At 44.3% G+C, this 10,762-nt stretch overlaps 1 protein-coding gene across 4 annotated transcripts in view; it reads left to right on the forward strand.

Annotated features, from left to right (window-relative positions):
* Nucleotides 1-10,689, forward strand: part of fam118b (family with sequence similarity 118 member B) — a 28,171-nt gene extending 17,482 nt beyond the window's left edge. For 2 of the 4 annotated variants that reach the window (XM_080543075.1, XM_080543077.1), the window contains exons 7-8: nt 9,435-9,527; nt 9,759-10,689. In XM_080543075.1, the coding sequence (XP_080399201.1) occupies nt 9,435-9,502 (68 nt within the window). In that variant the 3' untranslated portion in view covers nt 9,503-9,527; nt 9,759-10,689. The remainder of the gene's footprint in view (nt 1-9,434; nt 9,528-9,758) is intronic. The other 2 variants (XM_080543074.1, XM_080543076.1) reach the window with 1 other exon arrangement.
* The last annotated feature ends 73 nt before the right edge of the window (nt 10,690-10,762 follow it).

Raw genomic sequence — 10,762 nt, forward strand, 5'->3', positions numbered from 1 at the left:
ATCAGCCGGTCTCGTTTGTCTGCTTGTGATGCAGACAAACTACCCACCACAAAAACATAAAAATAAGTACTTTCTCTTTTGTTTTCTTAAAACATCACCACTTTTTCCCATCACCACTAAGACTGTCAGAACCTGGCCAGAAGGGTCCGCTCCACTGCAGATCTGCCTAAATGACACCCTATGGCAGGAATATGAGCATGAGGACCTGGAACAGTACACGTTGTCGGTTCTGAACCACATAGTGAACTGCACCAACTCAGTCACCGTGGACAAACGGGTCCGGGTCTACCCCAACACGAAGCCATGGATGACTGGGAAGGTCCAAAAACTGATCAACGAGAGGGACAACGCCTTCTTCGCAGGGAAGAGCACACCGCTGTACAGCTCCACCAGGGCCAACCTAAAGCGCGGCATCAAAGCGGCCAAGGCAGAGCACAGAGAGAAGATTGAGGAATGCCTCCTGAGCAACGACTCCAGGCGGATGTGGCAGGGGGTTCAGCAGATGACAAACTTCAGAGCCAACAGGCTCACAGCCGCAGAGGACGACCCCCTGCTGGCGGGAAAGCTGAACACCTTCTACGCCCGGTTCGACGAGGGGCGAACGGAGGTAACCGCAACACAAACACCACTCTCTCCAGCTCTCAGCAGCCTCACCCTCACAGAGCATGAAGTGAGACGCGTACTGAAGGCGGTGGACCCCAGGAAAGCCTCGGGGCCGGATGGCGTCCTGGGACGGGTGCTGAGAGACTGCGCCGACCAGCTGGCCGGGGTTTTCACCAACATCTTTAACCAGTCCCTGTCCCAGGCCACCGTCCCACCCTGCCTGAAAACCTCAACTATCATCCCAGTCCCGAAGAAAAGCACGGTGAGCTGCCTAAACGACTACCGCCCGGTGGCACTCACACCAATCATCATGAAGTGCTTCGAGAAACTAGTCCGGGCCCACATACTCACACGCCTCCCGCCCAACCTGGATCCATACCAGTTCGCCTACAGAGCCCACAGGTCCACAGAGGACGCCTTCGCGACGACTCTCCACGCCACTCTATCCCACCTGGAGAGGGGAAACAGCTACGCGAGACTGCTCTTCGTGGACTTCAGCTCCGCCTTCAACACCATCCTTCCAGACAGGCTAGTGACCAAACTACTAGACCTGGGTCTATCACACTCTATATGTGCGTGGATCAAGGACTTCCTGACCGACCGCCCCCAGAGGGTGCGGGTGGGCCCCCACACCTCCACAGCCCTCAGCCTCAGCACTGGGTCCCCCCAGGGCTGCGTGCTAAGCCCCATCCTCTACAACCTCTACACCCACGACTTCACCCCCGTCCACCCCAGCAACTACATCGTAAAGTTTGCAGACGACACCACCGTGGTGGGATGTATCTCGGGGGGGGACGAGGCGGCGTACAGGGATGAGGTAGAGCAACTGAGCAAGCTGTGCAAGGTTAACAACCTGCTGCTGAACAAGTCAAAGACCCAGGAATTCATCGTAGACTTCAGGAGGAAAAAGTCCGAGATCCAGCCCCTGCTCATCGACGGAGAGAGCGTGGAGAGAGTCTCAACCCTCCGATTCCTGGGACATCACATGCGGGATGACCTGACCTGGAAGGACAACACAAAAGGCACCATCAAGAGGGCACAACAGCGGCTATACACCCTGAGATGCCTCAGGAAAGAACACAACAAGCAGGAGATACTGGTGGCCTTCTACCACGGCGCAGTGGAGAGCATCCTCACCTACGGCATCTGCAACTGGTTCTACAACTGCACAACAGCGGAGAGAAATGCGCTACAGAGAGTCGTGAGAACAGCACAGAAGATCACCGGCGCCCCCCTCCCCTCTCTGGAAGAGCTGTACAACACACGCTGTCTCAGGAAGGCCTCCAAGATCTCCAGGGACCCGACCCACCCTGGGCACGTACACTTTATCAGGCTGCCCTCGAAAAGAAGGTACAGGACCCCGGCCGCTAAGACAAACAGACTGAAGAACTGCTTCTACCACAGGGCCGTTCAGGCCCTGAACACAGCAAAGACCTAAGTTCTGGGCCCTGGACAGTCTGGACGGATTGTATGGCAGCTGCTGGACTGAAAAAAATCAGGTGTAGTGCTGAGGCACAAACATGTACATTTCAAGCCTGCAAACTGTGACACTTTAAATAACGTGAAAAAATACTATTGTGCAATATGACAACCCTAGTTGACTATCTGTGCAGTATAGTACAGTGGATTGTGTACATAGCCTTTATTTATGTAAACCAGCTCCTTACCTTCTTGTGATTTTATTCTTTTTCTAAAAGTTTTTTTTTTTTTTTTTTTCCTTTCCTAACACCAGGGGAGCCACCCCTCCTAAATTTCGTTGTTTGGTACCTGTACTGTAGCAATGACAATAAAGTCCATTCATTCATTCATTCATTCATTCATTCATTCAAAATGTTTATTCACCATAATGTAGTATGGAGTTCAAACAAAGTACTAGAATACCACATAATATCAAAATCGCCAAAATCGCGATTTCCATCTATTTTTGCTCTTTGCCACAAACGAACGCCAGCGACATCCGACGGGTTTTCCCAGGCCACCACACATATGCACACAGTTACATTTTTAGGATGAACAGACATTTTTATACATTCTACGTGCGTTCTAAAGCACTAATTGGCCAGTTATTTGATCTTCAAACCCATTCCCTCATGACTAGGTCAGTGTGACCTTTATCAGAATAGCTTGTGAAAACATAACTGTTGCCCGGCCCACAGAGTCCCATGACTTGGGATTCGATTAACAAGTTAAAATACAGTATAGAAGAATAGACTAATCATTAATCATTAGTTATGAAAGTATAAAATCAGTACAGCAAAATAGAATATCATAACAGCAGGTGTAAAATGGTTGTTAGCACATAGGTAAAAATAAGTAATTTACAGGCGGATACTTTCTTTTAGTCAGGAGCTTTTCTTCTTCATGTCGCTCAAAAACAGAACCTCTCTTTTGGCTTTGCGTGACCTTTTCATTTTTCTCAACTGACCTCAGTCACATATTATTTAAATGAGCACATAGTACATGATTTATCACTTCTAGTTATTTTAATACAAATTCCCAACAGTAGCTGTGTTTCCATTAAAGTTAAGCGAATTTAGACATTTGAATCATGAAATGCGAAGCATTTCCATTAACTTAGTTAGAGCAAATAAGCTAGGCTACGTAAAATGTAATTTGGTCAGAGGATGACGCGGTAAAGGCTACGTGTCTACGACGTTACACATGCTGTGGAAGTAAATGAATGACATGTTGCAGACTGTCCAGAGACGAAGGAAAGTTAGGCTAGTTAGCAGTGTTTTTCAACCACTGTGCCGCGAGATCTTCAGATGTGCCGTGGGAAATTATCAAATTCCACTTACCGTATTGCCCCGAATATAAGACAGGGTTTTTTTCCCGGAAAAAATCTGAAAAAGTTGCATCGTCTTATATTCGCGCCCTAGACTTTTACACGTCAATATTAATTCACAACAACATATGGCGCCAAAAGACTGTTCCCCACGCGAGCCACCGTGTTTCTCCCTCTCACACACACCCCAGTGACGGGTGCCTGGAGAGATGGAGACACACTCACACACACCCGCGGAGAGACACCGCAGAGACACACTTGGTTGGTCAAGTTAACAAACAACAGAGGAGGAGTTACGATGCCAATTTTAAGACCATGGTGATCAATGAAGCAGAGGCATCACTGTCGAGGAGCCAAGAAATATGATATTACAGAGTGTAATGTTAGAAGTTGACGAGCCCAAAAAGAATGGTAACAGTCAGAGAAAAGCGTATCGCCGTCCGCAAAGCGGCCTCTTCCAGGTGATTGACAGGAGGGTGTGTGAATACGTGACTGAAAAACCTAACGATTGTATGCCCATACCCCAAGATGATAAAAATAACCTACATTGTTTCATTCATTCATTAAGACGATTGCCAGACGCATTGATGACATGACATGTCTGCAGACATCGAAAATTTTGTTTTGGAGAAGATACGTGGCAGTGGGCAGCAGTGTTGCCACAGTTACTTTGAAAAAGTATTCTGATTACTGATGACTGATTACTCCTTTAAAAAGTAATCTAGTTACTTTACTGATTACTTGATTTTAAAAGTAACTAAGTTAGATTACTAGTTACTTTTTTAGTTACTATTGGCAGCTGCCTAGGCACCCGACCCCCCCCCCCCCCCGCAACATAAAAATGAAAACTGGTTTTGCCAAAACTCACTTTATTTTAACAGTAACTTAAATTACATAATTAAACTTTAAACAATAACTTAAAACAACAAAATAAAGAGTCTTTCTTTGCCTCACCCAACATAAATACTTGTTTTTAAACAATAAAATAAATATAATCTTTATTTAACACAGTAACTAGCAAGGAGTGGTTTCACAAAACCTAAAACCTACCCTGACCATTCAGATATGATCCTAATATAATCCTAATCCTAAACTGGGTGAGTCTGAGTTTATCAATGAAGAGTGAACTCAGCTGTCAAGACTGGAAGGAGGCCATGAACACGCTATGGAGGCCATGAACACGCTATGGAGGCCATGAACACGCTATGAGTGAAACAGTGGAAAGGGGCGAGTAAACCAGTGGTTGTATCTCATTAACAGAAGCTTCTCAAACCTCTTGTCAGAAAGTCTGTTCCTTCTAGGCGTGAGCACCAAACCTCCCAGACTAAAGAGCCGCTCTACAGGAGCGCTAGATGGGGTTGGAGTGTTATACTTCAAGAAAATGTTCTTAATGTTTGGATACTGATTCAGAATCTGAAGCTCATGCCCTGACCTCAAGTAGTCCATGACTTCCTTTTCTGCCGAGTAGGTCTCCTCTGGCTCCGCCTCAAAAGCAAAAAAGTCCATCTCGCCTTGGTTGGCAGTCGTGGTGGGTACACTGGCAGGGCTCTGTGCTGCAGGAGCAGTTTTGCGACATTCTGCTGTGAGAAGCTCCTTTACTTGCTCCCTCCTACCTTCATCTCTCAGCCATCGGAGTTTGAATTTTGGACAACTAGCAGCTGCGAGAAGGGCATCTTTGTTGTCCAGCACACTGGCAAAACGAGTCTGGATAGCCTGAAAGATATAATTTGATATGTTTATTATTATCTAGTTGTAGCCTATAAGGTCTATTATTTATACCTTTATTTACTAATTATGTATGCAATTAGTTTGTGCAACTGACAAACTACATACTGCAGTATGGTGTGACTCTGCTCCATGTTCATGAATAGTGCAATGAAAATGTATTTATTTATCTTTAAGATGGAACAACATAGCATACCTGCACTATGGCATCTGGAAGGCCTGCAGTCATCTTGGATAGGGTGTCTTTCACAGCAAGGGTCTTCTGCATCAGGACTTCAAGTGTGGGCAGTAAAGTCCCATACGGACAGTCACCTTGTAGGATATCCAGTGCTATAGTTAGAGGCTTCATGACGGTACAGTACTCATGCAGGTACTGGTACTCCTGGTCTTTGAAGCACTTCACTCCCAGCACAGAGTAGTCAGCTCATTCATGGGGATTTCTGCGATTCTCTTTATGGCTTCGTAAAAGGAATTCCACCTTGTGGATGTCGGTACCAGGAGCTTTCTTTTGTTAACCTCCTCCACCGTTTCTGACGCAACGGTAGATCGGCTTGCTTTCGTCCAGAGAGCTGTGCATTTTGCTGTGCTGCTGCTATACACAGCCTTGCTCTCTGGTTTGGAAGTGATGTACTTCTCCACATCACTTGTAGAAATAAGGTTGAGGGTATGTGAAGCACACCTTTGGTGCGGGGGAAGAATCAGCTGGCCATCACTATCATCCTCAGCTGATAGGATTTCTGACACATCTAAAAAAGTGACATCATCCGTGGCCTCCTCCACCGTCTCATCATCGGACTCTGTGACAGCAGGCTGATAGACTTGAAATGCCTTGACAAAGTTAGATCCATTATCTGTCACTGTTGCTACTACTTTGTTGATTAGTCCATATGAAGAGTGAATGTTTTCGATTTCTGCACCAATAACATCATACGTGTGTCTACCGCGGATTCTCCTACACGCCAATGCAGCCTTGTTGCGGTCTAATGTGGATCTACTAATCCAGTGGAGCGTTACTCCCATATAGCTCCTATTGTTAGCTGTCCAAATGTCCGCTGTAGTTGACACATAGTCGACCTCGTTCAGCGCAGCCTTCAGATGTTTTTCCATCTCTGCATACTCCTTCTCCAAGTACGAAGAAAAAGATGTTCTGTGAGGTAGCTCGGCATTGGTAGTAGTGGGGATCTTGTTAATGATGGCACGGAAAGAGGGCGAGTCAACTGTGTTTATGGGCAGCATTTCCTCTACAACATACCGCCCGACCAATTTATTCAACTCTCCCACACTTACAGGTTGTGATTTTGTAGGCCTACTGAAGTCCAGCTTTTGTTGCTTGAGCGGTGTGGGACCTCCCGCAGAAGTCGAGGCCGCGGTCTCTGGGACTTTCTCCGCGAGCTTGACTGTGCTGTGCTGAGATTCCAAATGTTTCTTTAAATTTGATGTTGTGGTTTTACCACAGGACAATATTTTCTTTCCAGCACAGAGTGTACAACGAACATTTATGTTCTTGTCATCCTTTGCTGACACAAACTCAAAATAATCCCTATATTTCCAGCTAATTAACGCATATCTCTGTTCTCGCTCCATTGTGTAGGCTATACGCTTCTGTTTACACTGTGCAATCAGCGTGGTGATACACGTGAGCGATTCTGCTGCACCTCGTGTTGAAAACGTGATCACCGACGTCACTCCCCAAGACGCGAGAAAAGCAATAAATGTTTGTTTACTATCGAACATTACAAAGAAATACTGCATTTAGCCTAAGTTATGAGGTAGTAACGCAATAGTAACGCACAGTCACTTGAATAAGTAACTTTAATCCGATTACTGATTTGGAAATAGTATCGCGATAGAATACTCATTACTGGGAAAAGTAATCAGATTAGAGTAACACGTTACTTAGTATCGCGTTACCGGCATCACTGGTGGGCAGTTTGCTTTGCAACTTGAGTCTTGGCTCAACTCTTGTTATTGGCCAATGCACGCTTTGTGGATGGAGACACAATCACAGAACATTTCTTTTTTGCAAGACATTGCATAAAAACAACAACAGGGGAGGACTTCAGTGGGACAGCTGCGTAAGTGTCTGCACTGATGGAGCAGCAGCTACTGTATGTTGCCGAGACTTTACCAGCGGAGATAGCTGTTGTTCGTATGGTAAACTTTGTAAAAACAAGACCTCTGAAAAGCCGCTTATATGCAGCATTATGTGAAGAGATGGGAGCCCAGCATAAGACGTTATTGCTCCATACGCCGATGATTGTCCCGCGGAAAAGTTTGAGTTACGGGAGGAGCTGAAAAGCGTTTTAACTGATGAGAAGTGTGATGACGCAAAGTTGCTTGCAAGTGACAAATTGTGCGCGAGGCTCGCATACATGGCCAACATACAGGGTGATGAGTATACTACTGAGTGAGTATAACGACAAGTTCTTATAATGTTACATATATGATAGGCTACTATGTATCATTTTGTAACATTTGGGATGGCGGTGTGATGTGGGATTTTTTCACGGTAAGAAATGTGCCGTGGCACAAAAAAGGTTGAAAAACACTGAGCTAGACTACGTAAAAAGTAATTTCGTCAGAGTATTTCGTCAGTATTTACATGTATATAGTTTGATGTAAAGAACAAAAATAAATATTTTGAAAAGTACAATACAGCTTTATTTCTTTCAACAAAGTGTGGTGTGCAACTACCAGCAGTGCAATATCTGTAAACATACTATCTGTAGACTCTCTGCTGCTTCAGACTTTGTGCGAATTAGAGAATTAGAGGTGATCCACATGAAGTTTAGTAGAATCAAGCCGTTTCCATAACATTTCTCATGCGAATCATCTCAAACTGATGCGAATCACCTCGAAATGTGAATCAGATGTTTTTGGGAAATGCAGTTAGTATTATTTATTTATTTAATTTTATTTATTTATTCATTTTTATTCTTCGATCATCCATGGCCTACCAGCCTGTTTGTGATTGCTGAGATCACCACTGCTTTCTTTTTTTAAGGATGTTACAATATTTATTGATTTTAGTCAATCTAAAGTTGTGGCTCTATTTCTGATAGATTTTTCTGATATTTCAGCTTTCTTGACTTTCATTGACGTCTTTTTGGTCCTCATGTTGACAGACACCAATAACACACTCCAAAGGCAAATGCAAGGCCTAGAATCAGTACTAGACATAGACAGCTCTCTTATGCTGCACAAATGATGTGACAGTACACACCTGACTAACCCAATACTTATGGTGCCTTGAAATAGGGGATCTATGTATAAAAAAAGGGTTGTTCTGAACTGTTGGCGTATAGAGCTAAAAGAGGACAAAATACTCGCTATTTTCAATACTTATGGAGGGCACTGTACAGTATATCCTTAAAATAACGATAACTATAATAACTATTAGGGCTTAACTGTTGTCACTGACAAGTCTCACATGGCTTCGCTTTTTAATCATCACTTTGTCAACTCGGCCCATGTATTCTCAGCTACTCCCCCCACTGCTGCTTCATCACATTCTCCTCCTCCTTCCAGCTGTGACGCTTTCTCCTTTAAACCTGTCTTGACCTCAGAGATTTTAGAGGAGCTAACCAAGCTAGACTCAAACAAGTCTGCTGGCCTTGATGGGCTCGAACCCAACACTCGAATGTTTTTGAAAGCTGCTGCACCTGTCATTTCCGCTCCCATCACACGGCTATTCAACATGTCTTTTGAGCTGTCTGTCTTTCCTCCTGACTGGAAATCCGCGCTGGTCTTTCCCCTCTTTAAAGGTGGCTCTAGCAGCACACGACTGGAACACCTTACAGAACACCCTCAAACTCACCGCCCTCACCTCACTCACTGCTTTCAAATAAATCCTGCATCGAACCATAGTCGATCAATGCACCTGCTGATCACCGTCTCTCACCCATCCCATAACCCATCACTGCCTCATTTTAAGTACCCCTGCTCCACTACCCCCGCTATCCCTCACCTCCGCTCTTCCTCACCCCTACCTCCTCCTTCTCTCTCCCCTCTCTCTGACTGTTAGTATTTGAATGCATCTGTATTTGCCAGTGTTTTATTGTTTTATTGTTGTAAATTATTTAACCTTGTTTTATTCTAGCTTCCCCCCCCCAAAGAGCCATTGCTTTTTGGTCAGGCTGCATTTGTAAATAAGAATTTGTTCTTACATGTTTGCCTGGTTAAATAAAGGTAAAAAAAAACGATAATAATAATAAAAAAAGATTCTAAAACACAAACACATGCTATGCTATGGCTTCATGCTCAGGGAGGATGCATTGAGTTTGTGAAGTATGCACTAACATATTCATTGTAATTTTCATAGGATCTCCCTTACAAGAAGAGGAACCCCAGAATGGCTTAAATCCACAGAAAAGCCTTCTTCAAGGTTAGGATTGTGGTTTTCTTTGGTGGCAGAGTAAGCATGCAAGATGCATTATCTGATTCCACACTACCCGAGAACTCTATTATTATTTTCCCTGCTTGCTTTTAGAATGATAGGAATCAAAGGTGATGTTAAGCCCAATTGGAATTTGCACTCTGACACAACTGGCTTACCTGTTTTGCATGGCATTCAGCAGCAAATGATCAGGTGTTGGTCCTTGTGTTATATACCTGTTCACCTCGTTCTCCTTCTCTTTTTGCCCAGACTACCATTCTTGACGGGCACAAACTGGCAAGTATTTGTCATTTTCCTCCACAGTTCCTTCTCTTCTTAGAGTTCATTCTTCAACTACTCAGGTCTGATTTCATTGGATCTGCAGCACCAGGCAAATATGGGCCAGGAGACCCACGTCATTACTCTGTAGACACCCAGTTTAATCTTTTGTATCAATTCTTATCACAAAGGGAAATAAAGGCACAGGGGGCTAACAGGAATGTAAACTGAATCCGGCTTTCCAACCTGGCAACTCTGCAAAAGTGTCCATAACTCTACCATCTCGAATAGGATTTTGGAAAGGCCTACAGAAGATGATTGTGTGTACTGTAGGGAAGAAGGAAAGGGATGAAAATAAGGACTTGCTTTCTCACTCAACGTCATTTGGAAATACATCCTGTGCTGGGTGTCAGTCCCTGGGTCTCTGAAGAGAAGTAGGCAGTGGCCAAATCACAGCTCACCTCTACTATCACCCTTTCAGGATCAACAGTGCTGCCCCTCATAAAAAACTGTCTTGACAGCATAGAGCATCAGTAGGTGTAACCGTGTAGTCACTGAAAATAGTTGATGCCAGTAAGACTGAAATGTATCACATGACTCTCAATGTTAACTTGAAACCAGCAAAGTCAATGTGCTCTCTGTGGAGCAACACTTGATACAGTTATGGATGTTTACATGTGTGGCAAACATGTGGTCCACATGAGGTAATGCAAGTTCAGCAGAGCAACCTTCCATGATGTTAGGAGAGGCATCCTATATACATTATAGTAGCAATCACTTGGCCACTCCTTTGCTGATAAAAGAAAATACTGTTCTTTGTAAGCCTTTTGTATTTTTAATACTGCATGTGTTGTTTTTGTGACATCTTGTTGTAGGTATTTATAAGTGCTATTTTCAAAATAAAGCTTTTGGTATCATGTAAGCCTCTCCTTGTTTGCATATCTTCCCATACATCCAGCTGGTACACCCAGCTGCTTCCTGATAGGAAAGGTTAC

The sequence above is a fragment of the Nansenia antarctica genome (genome assembly GCF_963989245.1).
Source record: "Nansenia antarctica genome assembly, chromosome: 12".
NCBI lineage: Eukaryota > Metazoa > Chordata > Actinopteri > Argentiniformes > Microstomatidae > Nansenia > Nansenia antarctica.